Genomic DNA, 26,120 nt, shown 5'->3' on the forward strand with positions numbered 1-26,120 from the left:
TCGTGAAAAGAACGTAACTCGGATCGAATCGCGAGTAGAAAACGAAAGAACAGGACGAAACAAGGGGACGGTCCGGCGTAGCCGGTGTCGCGTACAACGATCAAGTGGTCGCGTTCCGTCGAATTAGTTTTCGCGTCGCAAAGGTGCGAATTCCGTGTGGGACGTCCAGTGGGTTACGGTGACCGAGTCGTTCTGTCATCTGTTTCGAAGAAGAGAGAGAGAGAGAGCTCGTCCGATCCGTGTGGTCAGAGGAGTGTATATAATACGCGGCATGGGGCGACAGTGTGGTTGGTCCTTCACCAACGGCGGAACCTGAATGTGTGCATATTTCTCCTGGCTGACTGGCCTGCCTGCCGCCGTTAAGCTGCATTCACAAACGGAGCCGATTTTCGGGCAGGGACCGTGTCTCGGTCGTTCTTGTCGGGAACACGAATCGAACCGGTTAATGAGGACTGTTCGGCTTGGATCGTCCAATCGGCTAGCAGGTAAGATTGCTATCTACGATGTATCGTGCCTTCGGGATTCGCCAAACCTTTGTGGCGCTTTAACCGCCGAACTCGATTCACTTTTACGAAACGGTACGATTCCGCAAAACAATAAATTGGAAATTGTAAACACGAATGTTGCAGGGAAAGTAAATTTCCAAGTGCGTAGGGTTCAAGCACACTTGGACCAAAAGTAAGCCCGATGAATTTTAGTACGGGTATTAGATTTCTATGCGATATAGGGATATAGTTTTAGATGTTTTTTGCTATTGTTAAAGAGCTTCGACTCGTAAGAAACCAAGGGATTTTCCACAGAAATTAACGACTCGTGCGAAAGTAGCGGGATATACATATGTGCTCGTGTCCCGTAAAACACACGTTCGATAGCACGTGGTGCGCTAAACGAGGTCCTTCACTTTGACTCAGTTTCCGACGGGTCTCCTTGACGTCCACCCGCCATATTTGTAAACAGCAAATGAACTTGTCTCGCACGAAACGCCTATGAAAACGGATTTTTTAGAAATCCTATATTCCATAGGAATTATTATTTGGGTTGGTCGTAGTGTGTTAGTAGGGGCTGAGATCTTTTCAAATCTTTTAAGTAAAATCACTTAGAGTTGGTCGGAATGTCGATATTTTTATATAGTACATAATCAACAAGTGTTTGACGTTGTCGCGCTCATAATCCTCGTTTATCGATGGAAAATTAGATTTGAATTTTTAATCAAGACAAAGAGTTTCGATTCTTTTTTGTTGTGCATTGACGAGCCAGCCCTTCGTAACGCAAGAAAATAATGGAAATTCGGCGCCAGTCAAGCGCTTACGCGCGACTACCTTCGCCGCCATTTTGAAAATCAAATCCCCAACACGTTGAATTTGATTGTCCGCGTACGAAGAAGGCAGGGATTATAGGGGAGGTCGCGTTAAAGCACGTTTCCTTCTCGGGATTCTATTTACGATGGATGTCGCATTACAAACGGATCAGACGGACGTAGAAATGAGTATGCGCCGCGCGTTTACCGTTCTATACTTATTGCCACGATAGCTAGACGCGGGTTGTTCCTACAAGAACGCCTCTCTTTGTTCAATTCACCAAGCGGTCGTGTGAATGCCACTTAATTCAGGTGTGCCCGCACAAAGATGCAACCTCCGGCGGTACTTGAACTCTGGCGTCTCGACGCCGCGCCGCGCCGCCTGTGCGTCCTTTTAACGATTATCTTTTTATCAAGCTCTTTCACCTATCATTGCCAACGTTTAACCGTCGATGAACGCATTTCGAAAGCAATATTGAATTTATTTCGCTGCATTAAGCGCGAGTATACAGCTTCAACAATGAACTGTTCAAAAGATTTCACTTAATAATTTTTTATTGTTTAATGTCGAGTCTATTTTCTCATCATCATTTTTGTCTCGCACGAAATGGAGACTTATTAACAGCGAACTGGGCGGGAATAACAATTCCTTAGGCTGAACGCGGAAATTCCTAATACATAATTATTTACGAGCAATAGAAAATATTGTATGGGTATCAGGAGCTCGTTAGGATACTGGGAAACGGTACGAGCATTCAATGTAAATTAGATTTTCTTCTCAAATTAATTCACATTTGCCTGCGTGTAACAGAACGGGCAAATGAAAAGTATGCAGTTTCTTTGTCCGTGTAAAAGTGGATAGCAGCATCGATAGAGCGGCGAATTATAATACCCCATTTATGACTCATCTGTGGTATCAAAAATCTAAACAAATAATTATTCCATCTGTTTAAAATAGTCCCATAGAGATGAATAAACACGAGGATCGAATTTTTCTTTAATCTTTTTACTTCTAAGTGAGATAAGATCGTTTGGTATTCTGTAAACAGGTTACTGAATCACCAGGTGAAATGAAACAAGTATAGCAGCGATGCATGTGCGAATGATAACTAATAGAAACGAAATATGTACATTCCTTACGATGTACATAGTTTCGACTCTATTTCTTGTTTACATAAAAACTTCACGCTTTTGGGGATTTTGGGTCCGCCACCGCCATTCGTGAAACAATTCGCCACTGGATCGACAACCATCCGACTGTCCTTTTTTAGGAAATAGCTCAGTAATATTTTTCCACGAAATATGACTTTCTATTCGTTGCTAGTGCCAGAAATGGTTACGAGCCTATTTCTTCGTATTCGTAATACACCGCACCGTTAAAACGGATGTAATAAACCTGCTTCCTATTCCGGCAATCTTTTTATCACCGCGTTACCTGCAAATTAACAAAACGGGGAAATTCTTCGAAAAAGTATGATTCACCTACGTTCGACGCTGCAATTTCATACAACAGCAAATAACTAATAAAAGTGTTCCCCGCTAGACAGTTACGATTTACTTAGTTTCGGGGGGAGGGGAGGTTCCATTGGGTGAAAAAATATTTGGACACGGACCTGGTGCGAACCCACCAGCCGAGAATTAAACGATTATCTCTCTATGCATCACCGTACTTACCATTTACGAGCAACGTCTCGTATTAATGTAATAAAACGGTGTCATCAATTAGCCTTTTCACGGGACGCGAATCCAGCTCGCCGGGGCAATAATAAACGTAAATCCTGAACCCGCGTTCGGGAATGGTCACGGAAAGATACAGAGATAAGGTGGCAGCTGCCGCGCGTGCAACGAAATCGCTTGCACGGACTCGAACCGACTCCATTTTTCTTGGTAACAGCCGGTATATTTTTTTGTTATTTATAAAAATTCCAAAAACGCGTAGCAAAACTAGTTAGATTTTAAAAGCATTTGCACGAAATTCGCGCGAACGGAACAGTCGTTTAATCGGGCCAAATTGTTTCTGTCCCGATGTGTCCCAATTAACGGGGATCGATCGTGCTACGAGATTCTTGTTGTTTAATTGGAATCGACTGCAACCGAATAACGCGGAGGTGACGGTATTTTAAATAGAAAAATCGTTAACATTCTATTTGCAGTGTTCCGAGGCGAACGTTTGAATTATTTAGCCTCCCTGTGCCCGAGTATTTTGCAACGCAATTCCTATGCACGTAGACTTACGTACAGAGTCGCTTTCAACTTGTATATTTCGCTTTACGTTGCGACTCAGGTTCCTTTTAACTCAAGTCCAAACCAAAGAGATATCGTACACTTGAAAGTTACCAAATGCAACAACAGTGTAAATAAAACAGATATTTCAACAGGTAAATTTCAAATAAAACACTTAAAGGCGTGTTGGGAGCTGCTGGTAACAAAATTGAAATATAATTCGGAGTGCAAATGGTTAAAGTAGCATGATCTGTCTTGGAACGTACGTTAACTTGTCTATATTTCTCCCAGGCATATTTCGTTTCGATTTTAATTTCGTTTCCACGAGGTTTCAAAGTCGTACAATTTTCTCTTCTGGCTACGGTTTCCGTAGGATAAAATCGTTGATTTGCGAGTATTTCTAGCTTCGGTAAGAAGAAAGTTGTCGGAAGATACCGAGGAGCAAAAAGTCGAGGCAGATGGTGCTCCGGCGGTTGTTGGGAAGTTTTGTACCCGCCACCCGGTACTTGTTGGCGAGCCGGGCAGAACCTGTCGATCCGAGGTGGGGTCGCCAGCCGACGTAAATCCAACAAAAGAAGATTGTGTTCTTGAATTCGGTACGCTTTTTTTTTCTTTTTGATGCTACTACCGAAACGGACGGGAAGATTAATATCGCGGTTTAGTTGCGCGGCGAGGCCGCGAGGGCTGTTCGGTGCCCTCGAAAAAACGAACAGAAGAATACGGGAGGATAGAAAATTTATAGTTTAATAAACAGATCGACCACGGATTATAATCGATGCGTATTAAATTTTCAGCAGCCACGCGAGGTCAAGCATTGCTCGGTCTTTCGCGAAAGGATATCGAAGATATAGGTATTTCGGTTATTTTCTTTTCATTTATCTGTTAATTCTTTGGTTATGCTAACTTGCTCGCAAATGGTTAAATCTTATAATAATTTCAGGATTTCGAGCACGATGGCTGTTGAAAAGCTCATTTAAATATGGACGGATTCATTGGAGGGGTGTTCCCTGTGTAGTTTCGAATTGGAGTCTCAAGGGAAGGAGTGGGCGTGGTTAGCTAGGGATTGATTAGTTAACAAAGCTGTTGGAAGGGATCATGAGAACGCAGAGGGGTGTATGTAAGGCAGGTCGAAGAAAGGGAAATGCAAGTGAGAAATTAACTCGACAATTTCATACTCGTTTGAGGCTAGAATTCCGGTCACGATTCTTCCACGCGTGAGCCTAGGAGCCTGCAAAGTATCGTCGAAAATCGAGGAGGATATCAGGCCTGACCTTCTCCCCGTAAGAGTGACGCAAGCGTGTTACCTGGGCGGTCTAATTTTTACCTTGCGGAGTCTGTGTCCTGTTTTTCGTGGATACCTAAAAAATGAGTATTTTTTTTAGTCGTTGCTCGTGTGGTTCGTGATATACGCAGGTCGCATTCCAGCGTCGAAGAATTCGCGGTGGTGGAACGAGTAGCCCAGGCCACCTGGCGGTTCATTCCCATGAATGAGACGCGTCCAATCACGGAGAGAGAAAGAGGGAGGGAGAGAAAAAAAAGGAGCATGCATCGAACGAGCACAGGAAATCGGTACTTATTCTCGGCCTCGATGCTATCTTCGGCCTCTCCCTGCCTTTTTGTTCAGCCGTGCACCTTCGGGCTCGATCAGAAACGTCAGACGTGCGTCAGCTACGGCCCGTATAGGTCTCTGCCGGCTGACCTTGAACGGGGTACCAGCTGCAGCACGTGCTCTCGGTCCAGGCTCAGCCTTCGTCGGGTTCGCTCTGTGCCCGCCTTAAATAGGGATCGTAACTATTTTCAGAGAAAGAGAGAGAGAGCGGCGACGATAAGCTGGAAGAGATATCGGCGCCCAGCGGGGGGAATTTAGCCGACAAACTGATCGTAAATGATGCTGCACAGAGCGTGTCTGTAGCCGTTTCTTAAGATTCGACAACTGCTATTTTCATACAGTCTGTACAGGCTCGGACACAAGAGGAAACGTAGTGTCCTTGCTTGTTGCAATAGTACTTGGAGTCGAGCACAGGGTAGATAAGAAGGATTTAGAAAGATCCAAGAGAGAACGTTTCTGCTTGCTTTAATAGTACTCGAAGTCAAGAAGTTGTCGTTCGAGTACCTTTTCTCGATTCTACGAAGCATCAACTAGTAATTCTGGTTTCGAGCCCTTTGATGGCGGACCGGGGGTAGATAACGAGCTCGTGACTCTTCGAACAGGGTGATTATAGGCTCGAATAGCCCGGGTACGACCGGGCGTCGACACGTAAAGCAATACTAATTTGCCACTGGTCGATGCTTGGTAAAATTAAGATCGTCGGTGGAGATTGAAGCCTGGTATAGATTCTTCTCTGTGGCATCGATTGCTCTGCTCAAGGGCGATTGCGTTTACCTTGGGCTTGTTAATCATCGGGGTAGAAATCGATGTGACGCAGGGGCTGAGAGAATCTTGGACGTCCCTTCCGCTTCGATAGGACGTACAGGGTGACTTCTTTATATTTTCCATTATACGAGATAACAAAAACCCGAAAGATTTCCTTAAATCCGCGTAAGTACCTGCGTCCGTTATTGTAGTCGGATCGAAATCAATTGGCCGCCCAAGGTTGACGCGAGGCTACCCCCACCACACCGTTTAACTAGACTGGAATTCATGCTCGAACGTGACTCACCAACGGGGAAGCGGCCTTGCACGGTCAATTAATTTTCTCCGGTTTAAAGCCCCCTCCTGACATGATTGCATCGCGACGATAGGGTTAAAGAACTCTCTCCCCGTATCTATCATTAAGCGTACATCCTAATAGAAAATTAAAATCGCCGTCTATCGTCGGAGCGTCGAAGAACAAAGGGTCGTTAAAGAGGTGGCGATCGGCGGGAATAAGGGAAGCCTCGTGATCGTCAACGCCGCGGGCAACAGAATCTCGAAACGAACTCTTTTCTTTTTTGTATCGCGTTGTAAACGTCGGCTAGACGCGGGAACAACGAAACAACCGGCCGAGAGAGCAATGTTCTTCGATCGTTTTAATTTTAGCCGTTAAACGTAGACGCGGAGGTAGAAAAAACGGCTCCGTGCCTAGCTACGAATACGTTTGTTTTCCTTGAAACTTTTACGAGAGTAGGAACGATAACATCTGTCTCTAATACTCCGTTTAATGTTTCAGCGAGACTGGACGAGCATAATCGGATGAAGTTGGGCCAAGCATGCCCTCTAAGAAGCAATACAATCTCGTGCATAATGACGAGTACGACACGAGGATACCGCTGCACAGCGAGGAGGCATTTCACCGTGGAATTGTCTTCCACGCCAAGGTGATCCTCGCCAGACGCTTTACGATTCTCTGGAAAGAGTCGCGATCGCTTTTCCAGCTCTAATCGGACGATCAAAATTCCTAACCCCCCAAGTCTTTGCCCTTTCCCTTTTCTTGCAACATTCACAGTCCACGTTTAGAGATCTGTAATGGCAAGTTTTCTATAGGGAAACCGATCATCGGAACCATACGCTGGCTTTTCTTTTTGTTATTTGCTTCGGAGAATCACGGATTCGTTACGAGAACAAAGAATGGACCAGTCACGCTCGAACGATCTTTCCATTTTAAGTCTCTTCCGGGAAAACGCGTTACCGAGGCAGAGTGGCCATCGAGTACCGTATCGAAGCAAGCTTCGCTTCTGGATATACCAGAGTTGTTACAGTAATCTAGCGTTGGACAGTTATTTTGTGAGAGGTGAATGTTAAGTGTTGGAATATACGTTTGGTACAGGCGCGTTGAAAAGAGAATGGAAACTATAACATCGCGACTCGATGGAAAATTATTTTCTCGAACAAAATCAAGCGAACTTTAACAACAAGCACCGAGTAAACATTAATTTCTTATTTGTTAGTTATTCGACATTTTTATCTAGATAAAACTTTTACTCATCTCTGTCCGAGATTACGGCGTACAAAACAATGCAAGTATGCTCGGTGTTTGGTTATTCATGAAGCGTTGTCTCGCGTTCGAGCGTCGTTACCAAGGCTAACACTCGTTAATTATTCCGATGATTTTCGCTGATAGTACACTTTTGTTGCAAGTCAACAGTGTTTCCAATACACGCATCACAGGATTAAATTCTTAATTCTTTCGTCGATAAATTATTATAATAGCAAATGCCTCCCAATTACTTTCTATCTATTCATGCACCCTTCGAAAGTGGTTTAAAATATGCGTAAACCCGACGGTTGCTCGTGAATATTCTACAACCCTGAAAAAGTAACCGAGACAAAGAAAGTCAGTCGGTGATACTTTTTTTATCGACTATAAGCAAAAACGTCGAGTCGTATTTCGATCGTAACGTGCGTGCATTGTCTCTAGCGCGAAGAACCACCCCCCCGCGTCGGAAAAATGTCCGCTATCGATCCGCGAATTTCTCGAGAAATTCGATCGCGTCGCACCTTTGTCGATCCTTGGTGCGTTTACGCGTGGGAGATCACCACGTGTGCAACCAGTCGGTCGAACACGTGGCCAGGTCATCGTTTCAATGGGGAAATTCTAAATACGGCACGTAGCGGTGCTCAATGTTCGCCTGCGATCAATTTATTTTCGTTACCCCCTGCTCATTTCCGCCTTTCTTTATTCCTTGCTCCTTTTACGGTAAATATTGGATAATTGCAAGGATTCTTATTCTCGATACGACTTTGAGCTTGGAGCTTTAATCTTCTACCGAACGTAAACGAATCTTTTACCAACGCATTTCCGTCAAGTTAAGACGAATCAAACACGACGTAATTTCGATCATGTTTATGTATTAGCGAGTGACGAGGTTTGATCTGATTTTAACGAGACGAAAGAGGATGATGGTAGCCCTAATCGAGAACCGTCGTCGCGTGCGTTCGCGACAGAGCTCTCGAACAGTACGATCTCTCTATAAATCATTGGTCGAAACGGTTGCTCGTCGTTGCATTACCGAGCCTATTTCCGGTTATCCGTTCGAGATCTGTTTTGGCGTTGCAATAGCGGGGGCGGTTCTGCGGAGTCTTACGCTCGTATAATCGGTTTTACGCGGCGGGAATGTTTCGTTCCGTAGTGGCGAACGATCGTGAATCGGAAACAGTGCACACCTGCGGTTTCAGAATAGATACGCGCCGCGAGAACTGCACGGCTCCGGCTGTTTCCTATTTAATTCGCGACAACCGTTCCCGCCGAACGATCCCCGGATTTGCGAGTTTGTTTTCGAAACTCAACGCTCGTAAATTCACTGTTTGCCGAGTCTATTCCCTACGCGCCGGTTTCCACCGGGATCCTCGAGCTGGACCGCGATTCGTGGCTCCCTTATTTTTCTTCCTTCTTCTCGGGATAACAGCCCCGGATCCACCGGGGGAACAATTAACATTATTTCACGGGGATTCGAACAATATACGAGCAGACACTTTGACGAACAAACTCTATTATTCCAACAATAAATTTGCTCGTACTTTAAATCGTGTTAAATGATGCAAAAAGTTCCCGTACAAGTTTTTTCCATCGACGTCGAACAGAGTTACAAGTTTGTTCCAGTTAGCAGACTCGTCTAGCACGAGTAGACAATATTGGTATAAATTTTTTAATTGAAACGTTCACCTCCTGTGCCCCGAGCTACGCTCCGACGAATTTCCGTCTCGCATCCCCGCGAATCAGAGTACGTAATAAACTGCTAAGGCAATTAAGAAAATTACTTTGCAACCGGCAATATGAGAATGTGACTCACTGGTCCGGCGGCCGCCTATGCAAACCAACAGCAGACCCTTTAATTCTCTTTTTACCCGTAGTTCATCGGCTCTATGGAGGTTCCTCGACCGACCAGCCGAGTGGAGATCGTGGCGGCGATGCGAAGAATCCGCGTGAGTTCGCATAATCTCTAATTAACCGGCGGGGAGTTGCCCGGAGGGCAGTTAATGTCGTTAACGTTGCTCTTATTTTCTGTCCCCCCCTCCCTCCAGTACGAGTTCAAGGCCAAAGGGATCAAAAAGAAGAAAGTGACGCTAGAGGTATCGGTGGACGGCCTGAAAGTCACTCTTCGAAAGAAGAAGGTAACTCTTTCTCCACCTACGCGTCTACATCTTCTTCTTTTCGCTAACCGCGTTTTCATCCGAATAGAAGTAATCGATAGGTATGATGGTAACTCCTGATTTATTTCGTTGCACCGGTCATGTACGGCGTGTCAACTGTATTAAATCGATGCAATTCGTTACTTGGAAACAACTACTCCTCGAGCACCGCGGTTCCTAATACGAAATCATTTTTAATAAGAGATTGAACGGAAACGATGATATTCCGCGCGCTACTCGTCGAACAAACCGAACGAAATACTTTGATGTTCGAACGGACCGGTGGAAAATAGTCGACCAAATATTTTCCAACTTCACCGACAGCACTTTGAACACGCTGTTGCGCGCGACCGTTCTGTCTGCACGAGACCCGCTCCCATGAATCATGGATTAATGAGTCGTTATTTGTCCTCTGTTCTTCGCAGAAGAAGCAGCAACAGTGGATGGATGAAAATAAGATATACCTGATGCATCATCCCATATACAGGTAAGATGATCAAACCTGTGCGCCCCGGCTCGGAGGGGAACGATCTTCCTCGAGGTTTTTGCTAGAACAAGTTACTACGGCCGCTTCGACTGCTATTTTCAAATCATTCTCCTATCCGATCGCTTCGTAGAGTCTGATTTAAGAAATATTGACTCTTTCGAGTCTCAATATTCTCGATAGAATATTTAATAATCTATACGCGGATTGTCTCGAGCGGTGAAAAGTAAAAGGTTTAGGTCGTCCGTGTTCTAGCACAGGGGTTCTCAAACATTTTCTATATCACACATCAAACTTAAATACCACCTAATAAAGATAGAATAAAATTTAGTCTTATTTTCCCTGTGTTCTTTGTTACGTTATTACGAAGAGGGTTTAATAAAAGAGCATTTGTTTATACATTCTCCGAAGGCTCGAACGGGTTTGCGTAAATCCATAGATTTCTCTTTTACAATTTCCATATGACGAAATACCGTGCACGGTTTAATGTTTGTTTTTTCGATGCACTCCAAGGCCGAACGGAAGATACAAAATGGCCGCTCGAACAATTCACGATTTTCTTCGATCTTTCGACGAATTATGGATAAAATTAAAAACTCGAAGCGAAAATGTTCTTTTTCTTCCGCGAGCGTGGAATGTAAAGCCATGGAGGGTGGGGGTGGGGTCCGAAGCGCGTACAGGATCGTAAATTAGAAACGTGGCGGTGGGTGAAACGGGCATAACCGAGATAGTATGCGCGTTGCTGATTGTGACAAATGCGAGAAGCTATTGGAACGGGCGATGAATAACTACGTTATGCTTAAACGATATCGTTGACACTCTGTTTATATCGGGATTGAGTTATATTAGAATCTAATTGCGCCGTTGACACTTTTAATAGACTTTTTCTTTATATTTCCACCGATGCCCGAAATGATTTATGCGATCGACCGGATGCTGTCGCGTATAATTCTTCCACCTATGAACTTTTAGTGGCAATGAAAAAGTATTGAAAAATGTTCTGCTATAAATAGTAGGAAATTTAATTGGTACGGTTCAATTGAGATTCCAAACGGGATTGTTGACATTTCCGGTATTTTCAATTATTGGAAATTTGATATACGCGAAATTGATTTTTTGGCCAATCAATCTTTCTGATAACGAGACGGGAATAATCAGAGATTCTATTTTTCTGTATTGTTGCAGGATATTTTACGTCTCCCACGATAGCCACGATTTAAAAATTTTTAGCTACATTGCTCGCGACGGAAGCAGCAACACCTTCAAGTGTAATGTCTTCAAATCTAGCAAAAAGGTAAGTGCTTCGTATATTTTCTACGACCATATTCAATTTCAATTGTACACGACATCGTCAAACTTCAAGTATCGGTATTCAACGCACGTTTACGAAATTAAATTAAATTTTAAACAATTATAGGCTTCCCGAAGGCTGACTAAGACGTCTGGCCCACCACGGTCCTGTGTATTGTTTTATAAAAACGAACATCGAACGAGGACATAATTGAGGGCACGATCGAGTATATTTTTCGAAACTTCCCCGATATGGAATAAATTTCACAAACGTTTCTCGCGGAATTCTCCTCGTCGTTTTACGCCTAATAAATATTTTGACGTCGAATGGAAAAATCGATGCGCCCCCAGGGGTTAATATTCTCTCTCTCCATCGGGGTTCTGGATCGCGTGCATGGTCGTGTCGGACCGTAACATTATGTCGTGCACGTGCGTACACCCGCAATAATTCATGTTGGCTAGTCTCTGTCGCCTGGCGTTTTATCAACTCACGTTATTGTAACACTATAAATAACCACGCCTGGCCCCGGCTCATCTCTTCTGCGCTTACACTTTTGCTCTCTGCTAATTTTCTCTCGCGCAAACACGTTCTCCTTCTCACGGTCCCTCTCCATTTTCTCGTGTTCTTAGGCGCATTCCCTGGTACACACGATCGGGACACCTTTCCACCTCCTTCGCCACTCGTCTATCGCGGTGAGAATTACCCGGAGTCTCGTTCGACACAGTGGTCGCCATTCCGCTCGATTTTTGAAACGTTCACCACGGACCGGCGACTCTCGAGCCCATCGCTAGACTTGTCAGAAGAGAAATGGAGGGGCAACGGTTGCATGCCTGCCAAAGAACAGAATGCACCTTCCACTTCTCTCGGTCGAGATCATGGGCGCCGTCTCTGCACACAGGAGATCGTGTGACGATAAGATCGCGACTCTAATGCTCTATCCACACTGGCTCTCGTTGCTCCGCACCGCGGCAGATATTATTATAACAGATAATAGTACATTTACACAGAAATATTTGCATTTGTATCGAATCAGAAGCAGCCGAGAATAAAATGGGAAAACAATTGCGTTGCAAAACTCGTGAGAAAATCAAAGTATCAACAGTTCCACGTCGGGGCGCCCCGATGTATCCAAACGGTGTTCACGAGTCTCTCGCGTGACTCTGCGTGTTTTCAGCGAAAGAATCACTTTCTCGAAAGTTTGTATGTTTTGAAACAAAATATCATGTCGTCCGGTTCCGCGAAAGCTACGGTCGTGCGGAGAAAATTGTGACGCGATACGGGAATCTCTAAGCTTAGACGCGCGGCTCGCATCGGAGACGTTACATCGACGCGGACACGGAAAAATATTCTTTTCTTTACCCGTTCGCACGGGGGACGAGTCTCGTCGATGGCGCCAGAGCTATACGGGCTATTTTAATAACCTCCTGCTGGCGACCAGGCATGGCCGCCACTGCGAATACGCGACAGAACGATGCCCCATCCCTCGCCCCTTTGCATCTCACCCTCCCAGTTTATCCACCCACGACAATCAACGACACCAGTCCTTTTCTCACCGCGACAAAAATCAACAATATTTCTTCTTCGAACTTTTCACAATATTTTATTCGGTTCGGTAAACAATTTTTAATCGACAAAGAAATTGTATCAATTGAAATTTTATACATATCTAACATACTTAGTACGGATGTACGTTTAAAAGAACGTTTGCTTTTCTTGCACCGGGGTTGCATCCCGTTAGAACTGATCTTCCAATAAGCTCCATTACCAGTAATAACATGTAACTGTACGGATCTTTGTACGCGTCGTTTATCAAATTTATCGTGTATTCTCGCGTGGCATTCTTTTCTGCGAGTCGAACTCCTTACGTTATCACACTCGATTAACCTTGCAGTTTCTAGCATTTTTCTCGTTTACGGTACTCCTCTAACGGGATCCTGGATTCTAGATCCCGATTAATTCTTTGTACATCTTTCCCTTATTACCCCTTCATACTGTGTGTGTGTGTGTGTGTGTGTGTGTACGCCGTTCTACGACACCCGGTGTATTTTTAAAGTAATTCGATTTCCTTGCGCGGAACTCCTGCTTCGAGAAACGCGACGTCTTTCATAGTTCGTGACAGTCAACTTCTCGTCCCTTCGTTACGAAATTTAGTTGAACGAAGTCACGGTCTTCAAATTTTGATCCTTCTTGGCAATCTGTCAAACGATAATCCTCTTAAATTACAAACTGAAGTTAATCGCTCATCATCGTATCGTTCGATTTTGATTGTCTTCTCGGCTATTTGTGAAACGAGACTTACATTATATACATATAGAAAAACAACACGAATTCCGGATGATTCTCGCGTGAGAATTTATTATAGGACAAGTTAATGGGTGGTAATTTTTCACTCTTCGTTTCCTGATCCTAAGAATTCGGGCTTCGTAAACTGATGGGCTTCGTACGACGATAAAACGAGAACGCGACATTACGAATTTATGTTCCGGAACGGTCGGCCACTTTATCGTCCCCGTCATTTTCAGGCAGAAGCAACTCGCACGAGAATCTCAACCCCTCTGCTTCAACGGACCCTTTCTTGTCACCGTCGGAGCAAAGGGGAGACTGGAAAGTAGCAATTTAGAGTGCATCGAATCTGCAACTTCGTTGTTTCCCTTCGCGATACACCGAAATTTACAAGCACGCTCTTGCGAACAGGACTCGAATTTCCTTTCACGAGTTTCGACGAACAATAGAACCTCGATCAATGCACGAAAACCTGGTCGACTTTACGAATTTTAATTTAATTTTTTTAACGAAGCCTCGGTCAAGAAATTGATATTCCTGATTTTCGTCTTATTTTTGCTTCTAGAATCTCCCATAAAAATTTTGTCCCAGGGACAATTAAGGAATGGAAATAATAAAACGGAGAACGATTCTTTGAATAATAATTGAATCGTTACGAATTCATTTCTATACGCTGACTTTATCGAAATTCGAAAGGTTGACCAGTTTACGAGTCACGGGGCGCAAAAATCTGTGCTATATTCTGTCCAGGATGTTTTGAGAGCCGAAGGCGCGTATTTTAGAATTGGCGAGGAAGAGTTATCGCTTCTGGGGATTTCGAGGATTGCGCAGTTAGGTTGGCGCTAACATTTTCCACGATTTTATCGACGATACGTTTTCATTGATGTCTTTATGGAGTTGCCATTTTTTATGGAACGTACGATCCGTTAAAAGTATTTCGGACAACGGCGTTTGCGTTATCAAGCCAATAGAAAACAGATCACGATCGTCGAAACGTCGTTTTTAATTTTACCGTACCTATTTCACCGGTGATTTTTATGTTGTATTTATTGGACATTTCGGAGGACGGATTAAAATTTCGAACGTGCTACGCTGGAAATAGAAGCGGTACGTCTAGGATCTTACGGAAATATCCGTGTACGTTGATGTTTATGCCGATGTTTAATATTCGCAGCCATTAAGGTCAGCAGTCTGGCACTCTGATTCGCAAATCGTGGGTTCTTTATAGTTATTTCTTTGTCCGCGAAAGAAAAGTAAAGAGTATCACGTGTCTCGAGTAAATTGTTTTTTTCTCTGTTTATCAAAGTTTTAGGCGATTGGATAGCTCGAAAACATCCTGTTAGCTGGTACTTGAAAATCAAAGGCACGCGTCACGGCGCATAATTTGTCGTTCGAGAAACAAACATCGACGTTTCAAACCTCAAAGTGATTTGGCTTTCAAGCCGAAACGCGTTCAGGCTAAAAATAAACAATTCCGGGAATGAATTAAGCTCCGCGTACGAGTTTTACCTCGTTGAAAGCCTTTCCTCTGTTTGTCGAGTATGGTTTTCGACCGTCTGCAGAAACTCTGCCGCGCAACGATCGAAACGATCATTTATCTTCAAAGTAACGGCTCGTTTGAAGTCGAAGGAACGACTTTTCCAAGTTTTACCAGTCCAACGGCGAAGCAAAATTAGAGAAACGTGTAAAAAGAAGTGGCGTACATAAAATTGTACCATACCGTGGAAATAGAACTGAAACTAGATCCTTCGATGGAATAAAAACTGATGAAATGCTGGTAATTTAAACCTTATCGATCATCGAAATTCTTAAGACTTTCGAATCGGATTGGAAGTAATTTTCCCGTCATTTTACAGATTCATCCGTACCTCGTCGAACGAGACGAGACGAGACGAGACGAGACAACAGCAGACGGGATTCGGTTGTTAATTGATCGGGCGTGTTTGGTCTCGTTTGACGAAGCATGTCCGCGCCTTCGACGAGGCGTGATTCGTTATCGCGCGGCGCTATCGGCGCAAGAAAGAATTCCTCGACCGAGAATTACCGGTGCTCGTCTCGTTGAAGGATGCTCGAAACGGGAGCAGCGGAACGCGAAGAGTGAATTTCGAGCGTTGCTTTCCGCGTTCTGAAAGCTCGGCTGCGCCGGCCGGGCACTTTATGCTCTCGGTCTGCTCTTGTTCCACCTCGAAACGAGCTACTGATGGCGAAGGAGGCGGAGTGCCGGGGCCTCTGCGCGACCTAACAAAACGCACGGACGCTCTCTCGCCGATCAACCGTGACGGAAGACAGAGCAACCAACAAACGATTTGCACCGCGACTTACAATCGACCGGGGAATTAGGGGGAACCGCGACAACTTGGGAGAACAAACGCGGTTCGGTGCACGAAGAACTAAGATAAATGGATGTCGGTGAATTGGATCGAGGGGCGCGCTTCCCGACAAACGGGAAGAGATCGACGCTAACGAGGAATTTCCGCGGATTTTTTGCAGATGATAATAGAACAATATATACAATGATGTTTGAGAAGATTTGTAGAGCGTGGTTTGCACGTGATTGTAAGCGTTTGATGGTACTGAGCGTATCGCGATAGATCGAAAGCGAGGGAGAATCGTTGGGCGATCGACTCGGTGGAGTCCAGGCCGCGGAAATGCCATTGAGCGGCTCGAAACCGAGGAATATTAATGCGCTTATAAATAAACCGGTGGAAAAATCCAGCCACGAAGCGACTACTAGCGGGTGGCGTGTGCTCTTTTTGCCACGGCCTCTCCGCCGGCGCTCTGCTATCGCTCGAACAGCATCCACGGGAACCTCGCGCCGGTTAGTTCAGCTCTACCTGCCCGCCGCGTCGAAATACTCGACGTTTTCGAGTATTTCGAGAACACGCGGTCTACCTCGCGTCGACGGACAGACGACGCCCGGCGTCGCACTGGATCGTCTTTTCCCACGTTCGATGGGACGGAGACTCGTCGAGTGTTTCCAATCGCAGACGAGCACAATTTTGTTCCAACGACCGACGGAAACTCCCTGTTGAAATAATTTATCGAGTACGTTGTTTGAAAAATATTCACCCGTCTCTGTACTCCGAACGGGAGAAGTTGAAGACGGTACGAGATAAAAGTTTCGGTACCGCGTCGCGGGAAGTTTGTGCCACGAGGATAAATTGTTCGAAAGTTTCGTTACGAGTGGACCAAGTTTTTGGATCGAATCGGAAGAAACTTTGGGAAGAAAAGTTCCGAGAGTCGAGATAGGTTTGGACGGCGACGAGTTTTGAGAAGTTTGAGAAGCCAGGTGGCGAGAAGCGCCGTGAACGAGGAAAATGAAATTTTCATAACTCGAGAATGCTTCGGAGCAGAGTTTGGCAAAATGTTTGAGACGCTTTCAGAAGGACTTTCAAACAATTTTTATTGAAGAACGAAAGGACATCGTTGAAAAGATTAAGTTTGGAAGATAGTGATTGTTCGAACGTGTGAGCAAACGTAGTGTTTTTAGGCGTTTAGTGTTGAAAGAGATTGGTTTGTAGGTAATACTTGACGCGTCGAAAGAAAAATAATTATCAATACTATAGTTGTCGTTGTTTCTGATTTCTGATTTCTAGAACGTAAATTTCGAATAATATTTGTGGTCGTTGAACCCGGGTGTTTGCACTTCGCTCTCTTTTGGCTCTTATCTCGAGGCTGGCCGGAGTGCTTTGCCGTTCCCTAAAAGATTCTTCTATCTTTTAAGACCGTTACGAAATGTACCTGGTGAGAATTCATCGCGATATTACGGGGAACGCGTGTACCATCGCGGCGAAGTAGGCTCCGGAAGCTCGCGTAGTAATTGAAAACACCGGGGATCGTTTCATAAATCTGGCGAATATTTGCCGGCGAAAGCTTTCAGGAAATGAAATTTCAAGGGAGCCGTTCGATTCCCCGCGATTCCGTTTCCGTTGCTACTGACTGAAATAATACGCCGGCTTGAAATACGTGGATCATCCTCGACTCGAATGACGTAATAAATATTTTGAAAGCAACTTACACCGAGCACGCGAAACTGTCTGTAAAAGATGTTATTAGGGTGGCCCGGATGATACTATCGCTATGCTTTGCTAGCTATTTTTAAACCAAGTACAATGCATCAACAGAAGAGTGGAAAGTTCTTTTTTGCTTATTACGAAAATATATATCGGGCATATTTAATTTTCTACGTGCGATTGAAATTTAAGAAATCATTTTTAAAAAAAGATGGAACGGTTGGAGTTGATTAATAAAAAAGGTGGACGTAGAGGCATCGGATTATCGGTTTAATCGCGAGGCGAACACGTGCTGCGTGCATGGAAAACCTCTCTGAACGGGATCGCGTGCACTCGAACGAGAAAAAGGCGCGTGTTATCAGGGCCGGTGCTTAATCACCAGCGAGCGTGTTCACTCGTGTTACGCACGCTTGCCTAATCAAAGCAACGTACTATTCCCGTCGTTATCACTAATGACCGTCGTCTTGGGTCAAGTTCAAGATTTATTATGAATGACGCGTCCGTGGATTCACCGGCACGAGAGTCGAGTCGTTGATATACGTTGATGCGAAGGCTGCTTTGCAGCTGGAATTCCTCTCAAAGCAGGCACCTTGGAGTACCTTTTTTCACACGCGTTATCGTTAATGCACCTTGATATCAACATTTTTTTATTATTAAAAACAACAAAATTTTAATTCTATTCGATTAAAATCCCCGAGGATTATTTTCGCGCGCGATTTTAATTTCCTTTCGCGGGAATCTAGCGTTGCAGTTTGTATTCGCCTCGCTGTAAAAATACACAGCTGCTGACGAAACGCGTCTACAATGCGAGATTTATGACGTTAGGTCAGTGACGTGTTTACATTCTCTGTCCAGAGGTGTTTCTTTCATTCTCGAATTCGATTTTTCTTTCTATAAACAGGGTAATTCTAGAAAGTATAATAGAACGATCTGTCAATGGCGGGCATTGCTCATACGTATCTATTATCTAAATTTAAACGGCTCGAGGTGATTTCTTTGTTCGTTGAATTTTCGCTGGAATACAGTTGCCGCTTGGCGTGAAATAATTAATATTTTCGAGAGTATTAAATTTGAAATGGGGATGGTGTAATGCTTTCAAGCGCAAAATAGAAAGAAATACTATCAGAAAATGGTCCCCGTTGTAGCATTCGACTTTTTCTCTTGGAAAAGAAGCACAGCTTGTCCTAGTTTCTAAAGTCACCTTGTGTGCAGAGTGTGGCACTTGAAACGGGACACCTAATTATCTCTACATGTTTCAGAATTCGAAAAATTTATTCCCAAGTAACTCGTTTCGAGAATACCTAGTTTTTTTTCTCCAAATTGTTACAACTCGTGTATTCGTGCGTGGATTGCTATCTCAAATCAACCTTGGACCGATTTCGGTGGCTGTATACGCATTTATTAAGTTTGCAACGACTCGGGAATAGAGATTTTTTTATTTCAGTAAACAGTGTTAGCGCGCTAAATATACGCGTATAACCGTTTTTCTGTTTTCGCGAAATCGTAAATAAAAATTTAAACTTGCCTTGACATTACGATTCCGACGTCGTAAAGTTTTCCAGAAACGAAGAAACGATTTGACAGTTTCAATAAACTCGAGGATCTTCTTTCGTATTATTTTCATCGCAATTATGTCTGATAATTTTCTTATTCTAAAAAAATATATTCACCTATCGCGTTAGGCGGGTTGTCGGAGACGAAACGTGTCCGTTGAACGAACGATTCGGGTGATTTATGCGTTGTAGGATTAATTCCTGGTCGGCGAGGAAAGACGTTGTTGCAAACATCGCTTCGACGGATCTCTGCGAGCGCTTCGGAGCAAATAAACGTTTCGCGCTCGTTGCGATACTTGTCGTAAACGACGCGGGCCCGTAGTAGTTTCTAAACCAAGCAAGATTTATCGGGTAGTTTGCCAGTTCTGGTCCACCGACGGCCGTTTATAATTGGCACCGACCGGACCGGGAAGACCGAGTATCGCGCGCGCGCCAATATCGATTCTTTGAACGCGTGGATCGCGACCGCGCGTATTCAAAATAAATTTATACCAAGCAATAGGGGACTCCTCTTTCTCTCTACGTGCGCGCTGACCCACATGGGACTGTTTATCGCATGCACCGAAATACAATTCGCGGCCGTTCTCGAACTGCCCAACAAATCGAAACCATTTCCGTCCAAGTTTTAAATAAATTCGTACTATCTTACAGAGAACGAGACAAAAATACAGGAGGGTTGCCAGGCATCAATATTTTACTAGGTGTACGTGGATTCTTGTTGCACGAACAAAATTGAGAAACGCAATAAACGAGCAAAGTGAAATTGTAATCGATAGCAATGCTTTCCCTCCGTTAATAACAGCAAAGTAAAAAAGAGAGTATGTAATAAAATTCCATCGGTCGGCAGCGTGTAGAATTTGACGTAATCGGTCGCTGGCAGCCTGCAGCGAGATAAGAGCGCAAAGGAGAGCGCGTGCCATGCGTGTCGGACACGGTGAACTCCGAAATGCCTTCGGTATGACGCGTGTGCACGGCATTCCGTGAGGAAGTGGCTTTAATAAATCTCCATCGCGAGACAACGCTCGCCCGCCATGCTGAAGAATTCGACCAAGCAGGCCAACGCGGGTTCAGAGGTTCCCGCGTCGACGAATTCCGGCCCCGGAAGTCCTTGCGGCGTCGAGACGACCCCGAAGCCGAGGAAGAAGCTGTCGTTCAAGGAGCCGGAGATCCTGAATTACCTGCGATCGAAGAAACCGTTCGCGAAATCGAAACCGCCGCCCCTGCAGCTGATACGCTCGACGCCTTGCGTCGACTTCAGCTTCGATGAGAACCCCTTCGAGGAGGAGAACGATGACCTCGAGGAACTCGAGGTAAAACCCGCGCGCGCTATGTCTCGAGAATAACGCCGTTTATGGGGTAAGGTGTCTCGCGCCAATGTCACGAAAAACCCACCGGCTTTGCTCGTGAATAACAGCGGAAATACCGTCTCCTCTACCTTGCGAATAAATTCTACGATTATGGCGACAGAGTGTACTATTATATTTTATATCGATCTCTCGATGAAAAATGTTTCTTTGTTGCTTCGCGGAGAGCTAGCGATGGAATTGAATATTTGCGGTAAACGGGAAACACACCACGATATAATTTAAATATAATTTTCGTTATTTCTTGGAAAAGGTACAGTTTTGAGCTGACTCAATATCCGACACTGGTATGCTTGCTCCTTTGAAATACGAAACGTTTCAGAATATGAAACTTGGAGCGCTTAAATATTTCAAGTTGGCACGTCTAAACGTTTGAAACATGAAACGCTTGGGTTCTCACGTGTTTGGAATCCAAAGTTCCGAATACAGGAAACACGCGTGTAAAGTTTCAAAATTTCAAGTACGTTAAGATCTTGCATATGAAACGTTGCATGGTTTTCAATACGAAATATTCTGCATCGAATACCGGTACGGTGTTTATTGAAATTTGACGATCACGCGTAATGATTTGTACATCTTGTGGTTGCGTACTATCTTCGTATCGCGCACAGCATTTAAATATTATACTTATTCGTACGTTCGATTGAAAAAGTTGGATTTCGTTAGAGTCAAGCGATGAGGGTGGTCAGGACGGTAGGACAAGCTTTCGAGGTGTGCCATAAATTAAGTATAAACAACGCCACGGAAGACAGAGTGGAGAAAGAAAGGGAGAGGGATCACGGGGAGAACCACCGCGACGTTTACGAGGACCAAGACGAAATACCGAATGAGCAGTCCCAGCCATCGCCATCTTCTGTACACAAAGGTTTAATATCCCAACGTTGTGTTCCACGGAGCGAATAAAACATTTTATTTTGCTCTCTAGAATTACCCTTTGAAATATTGTCCACCTAACAGAACTGAAATACGTTTTAGATATATCGCTGTTAGGTGACCCGGATGACTCTGTGCCCGAAAAGACTGTCGTCCCGTGTCTTCTCAGGTCGCACGAGGTCCCAGCGACCACAGCGTCTACCTCGCCGATCAGACAATCGCCATCGGTAAGATTAATAACCGAAACGAACAAATTCTAAGGCGATTACGATAATACATAATGGAACGTATTATCCGTGCAGGGCACGGTGACCTCCGATTGCGGAGGATTACTGGTAGGAGGCGAATTGACGGCTCTCAAGCATGAGATTCAACTGTTGCGGGAACGATTGGAGCAACAGAGCCAACAAACCAGAGCCGCCGTTGCTCACGCGCGATTGCTTCAGGATCAACTTGCTGCCGAAACGGCAGCTCGCGTCGAAGCTCAAGTAAGCGACGCAGGAGTAAATGAACCCTTTGGTAGTACGTTGGCGATTAATCTGTTCGATTTTGTTTCCATTAGGCCAGGACGCATCAGTTGCTGGTGCAAAACAAAGAGCTGCTGGAGCACATAGGCACGCTGGTCAGCCATCTTCGGGAGCAAGAACGGATCTCGAGCGGCCATGTTGTGACCTCTCAGTCGCAGATGCCTAGCTCAGCAACGATCCAGCAAACGACTACCATTCCTGACTTGTCGAACCTCGGCCAGGTAACGCTCTATCGTATACCCTGACACGAGTGTTCAACAGCCAGCAAGCCGTATGCCTGCGAACGTTGCATTTCGATTAACGTTTAACACTGCATTGTATACTTTCCTTCTCTATACCGTAACGCCTTTTGTACCGACGCATTTTTTAAAACTTCTTAATAAACCGTTTTACAAACACCTATTATTTTCTGTTTTCGTTTAGCACCCGTCACTGCTCAGAGTTGGGCAAACTTTATATATGATTTAGCAACGATTCGAAAATTCATTTTCCAAACGATAAAACCTGCCCGATTTGTCGACCGACTCGGACAAGACTGATCTCGCAAACGGAATACCTGCGCTATGCGAGTGATTTTCCACGTATTTGCCACTGATTTTTGAATGTTTTTCTGTTTGGTTTTGTTTTTCAGTTTGTAATCGTGTTCTCGAACCGTGCCTTTTCTTTATACAAGTCGATTGCGTTGCATTGTTCTTTTACAGGTAAGACCTGACTGAATGTACGTTGAAAAATGTTTGCTAATCCGAATCAAGTTCGAGTTTTTTTGCACGTCGATAGACTGACAAACGGTTATGTTGCTTGGAACAGTTTGCATTTATGAAGCCGACCAGTAAGAAACTTTGTCTGTTAAGCTTTATTTTGTTATCGCTCGCTGCACAGACGCTGAGCAAATTTAAATTAATTGTATAAAGTTCTTTCGATCGATATATTTTACGAAGTCCCTGATCTCATTGAGAAATTTCCACGGACGCTCAGCGTTTGAAATGCGAGAAAACACTGTGGCTTATGCGCGACACGTTTCGCCCTAAGTTGGCCGACAGGAAGATAGCAATTTAATGCCGGCATTAAAGCTAAATCGCTAATCCAATAATCGTGCTAAGCGCCGGTGTGATGATGTTATGTAACAGGTCTTCGCACGGGACTTTGGACTTTGCGCTACCAACAAATGCTAGGTAACGTTGACAACTATGAATCTTAATCATTTACATCCTATCGAGAACAAGAAATTCATTCTGACAAATCACCAACTGCAAAGATATCGATGATCTTTGAAGATGAATCAAAAGTTCAATGTTCGATTGTAAATTCAAACTCTGAATCTGTTTTATGAACTATCCGTGAATAGTGCCAACGGACAGGAGGTCAGAGTTCACCATGGGAACTGGATCCACCTTCTCCGTACTGCTCTTACCCACCGGACTCTCTGTACCCTGGAAACCTGAACGCAATAGGAATTCAAGGGAACAGTAATTCGACGGATCAGTTGCAGTTTCAAACGCAGTTGTTGGAAAGACTGCACAATATAAGTCCGTATCAGCCCCAAAGGTCACCGTACAATACACCATCCCCGTACGCGATGGGTCCAAGTCTCCTTCTGCCTCCTAGCAGCAGACCTTCTGTAAGTAACACCTCTGTAAAATTGATCGATATACTCGATTAAACAATTCTTGAAACGTTACAGAACTCGGCTCAACTGTCTCCAAGTTCCCTGTCGCTACGAGTCTCCCAACCGAACAGCTTCTCGTCCTCCCCGATAATGACTCACAAGTCGGACAATTACGGCGTGAACCTAGAGATCACGGACTCGAAGATACCGTTCATAAGACCGTTGCCGTATTCCGGCGATAGGAACGCGGTTCACTTGGCCCAGGAGCTATTGGGTAAGCAGGATCGAATCAATCTGCACGACGAAATACCACCGATCGTGCTGGATCCCCCGCCCCAGGGTAAACGGTCCGAGGCCAAGGTGAAACAGGTGTCGGTCAAAGAGAACTCGAACAGCCAAACGGCGTCGACCAACAACAAGAGTTCCAAGATACAAAAGAACCTGGCGACGATCCTGAGGACACCGGGACCGCCGCCATCGCGCACCACCAGCGCACGTTTGCCATCCAGAAGTGATCTGTTGTCCGAAGTGCAAAGGACTACCTGGGCGCGTCACACGACAAAGTGAAGAATTTCCTTCGCAAAGTAACCATTAAAAGATTCACTAAACGTCTTCGACATATCATCGGGTAGAACAGTTTTGTTCCTAGAAACTAATCTTCCTGCAAAACTTTTTACAATTTTAGAAATGAATTTTCCTCTGGACCAATGTAAAATTTTCGATCAGAACTGGCATACAATATTAAGTAATGCACAGTCAATTTTGTTTTGCACCTTGCATCGATATCCACCAAACAAACGACCTATCCTAATAAGTTCTACCTGACTAGGCGTGCTATTAGGGATTAGGACTTCGTATAGGAACTGGAATGTTAGTTTTTTGACGTAGCAGGAGGACATATTAGTATCAAATTTGCTCGAACAAAAGCGTGGCTTCCATTAGTGCACGTGATACCTTGATTTCTGTTGCGCACCATTTATAACAAATGTACATAGTGAATTCTTTGAACAGGGGTGAAACTTAGTTTTAGATTAAATCTAAAAATCTTTGCTCGTTATTCGTGAATAATATTTACCCGACTCTGTACGGTTATAGTTAATTCTTTGGAACCAATAGATCGATGAAAGATAGCAATAAAACCACGCGTAGAATTGGAAAATAATAATTAACGATAATAGTACGATACGAATTTAGTTTTCCCCTTAGATCGTTGAACTCGTGCCAAAAAAAGTAGGTACCCCTCGGAAGAGTTTATTTTCAATAAGTCCCTAAGCGAGTAAATATGTTTGTGATCAGCATGTGGTAAATGAGTGTACATAAAATGGCATTCTTGTATATACTACTAAACTTTAATCGGTTTATAAAAGGTGCAGATTTAGGACGATAAAGTACATGTGAACTTCGTGGAGCACGTCGTTATTATGACCGTAGGAAGACAGTGTATTAAAAAAAGAATATACTTTTTTATCGTATGTAATTTCAATATAGTAATCGTAGATTCAAAGGGTACAATCGTTTTTAGCGAACATGGTTTCCAAACGGAAAAGACAGATTGCATTTGGAAATTGTTTGCGTCGAATCTCGTAATGCTTTAACGTTGAAATTATAATTAAGGAAACGTATGAAATACATAAATAAAATTCTAAAACGGAACAAACCGAATGATTAGTTCGTAAGCGAGATATTAATTGGACGCGTGAACGTCCATTTAATAATCACAATGGCCAATGAATAAAATGCTCTCTAAAAAGCCATACGTTTAATTGAATTGTGCGAGTAAAACCTACTACCGGTCCCTGTAAATAATTACATCTTTCAGGTCGATGGTACATCCGGAACAGCAAATGGCGTGCAACCGAATGCGTGTTGTTGCCATCTCTTAGTCATTCATAAGGTAATCGAGTTACGAGCTTCATTATTCTGAAAGTATGCTCGCAGTTTTCTATGCTTCTGGCGACCAGTATACCATCGGACCGTGAAAAGACCGGAACAATTTTGTTTTTACACGACACGCGAGTAGACATTACGCATTCGTTCCGTGGAAGTTATGCTTCCGACTGCATTGTTACTCCCAATTTGTAATTAAAATTCTTTAAAGTTTATCCACGCTCAAAAACTTGACATTGTCAGCAACAAGTGAGAAATTAATAGTGGACAAGTGGTGATTTTTCAACAAATAGACTATTTCACGAATAAAATTGTTTTTCGATAACGAAGTCAATCGATTGCACGAAGGTTGGAAGAAAGTAATTTCCCTGCAATCTCCGGAAACCGCCACTGGCTTCCGGCGGAGAAATTCGCGGTGGACCGAAATTAGAGTCAGCTTTTTATTTGAATAATAAATGCCGGATAAAATCTCGGTACGACGCTTTTGAAATAAAATATTTATAATAAAAGCAATTAATTGGAAAAGTCGGTAGGAAAAAGATGGATAAAGAGAATGGAGATATTTCTGAGGAGATAGGGCAGAAATCAGTGGAAAAGATTTGTGGGATTTTAAGGATGAACACGAGGGCGACGTCGCCGTTGTTGTCCCTGCAACAGGTAACGTTTAATC

General features: G+C 44.1%; 1 protein-coding gene across 2 annotated transcripts; it reads left to right on the forward strand.

Moving 5' to 3' along the window:
- On the forward strand, positions 1-25,282 carry LOC122394955 (carboxyl-terminal PDZ ligand of neuronal nitric oxide synthase protein). Of its 2 annotated transcripts, XM_043392163.1 has the most exons (12): positions 1-485; positions 6,670-6,817; positions 9,291-9,362; positions 9,462-9,551; positions 9,995-10,056; positions 11,239-11,347; positions 21,224-21,422; positions 21,533-21,657; positions 21,733-21,918; positions 21,993-22,178; positions 23,303-23,575; positions 23,639-25,282. In XM_043392163.1, exons 2-12 carry the CDS (start codon positions 6,710-6,712, stop codon positions 24,128-24,130), a joined length of 1,902 nt encoding a protein of 633 aa, XP_043248098.1. In that variant the 5' UTR covers positions 1-485; positions 6,670-6,709; the 3' UTR covers positions 24,131-25,282. The 2 variants fall into 2 exon arrangements, with proteins under 2 accessions (XP_043248098.1, XP_043248099.1); XM_043392164.1 differs by lacking the exons at positions 1-485; positions 6,670-6,817; positions 9,291-9,362; ... (1 more) ...; positions 9,995-10,056; positions 11,239-11,347 and adding an exon at positions 19,666-20,503.
- The last annotated feature ends 838 nt before the right edge of the window (positions 25,283-26,120 follow it).

The sequence above is a fragment of the Colletes gigas genome, unplaced genomic scaffold (assembly GCF_013123115.1).
Source record: "Colletes gigas isolate AHSC1104 unplaced genomic scaffold, ASM1312311v1 Colletes_gigas_Sc00005, whole genome shotgun sequence".
NCBI classification, from domain to species: Eukaryota; Metazoa; Arthropoda; class Insecta; order Hymenoptera; family Colletidae; genus Colletes; species Colletes gigas.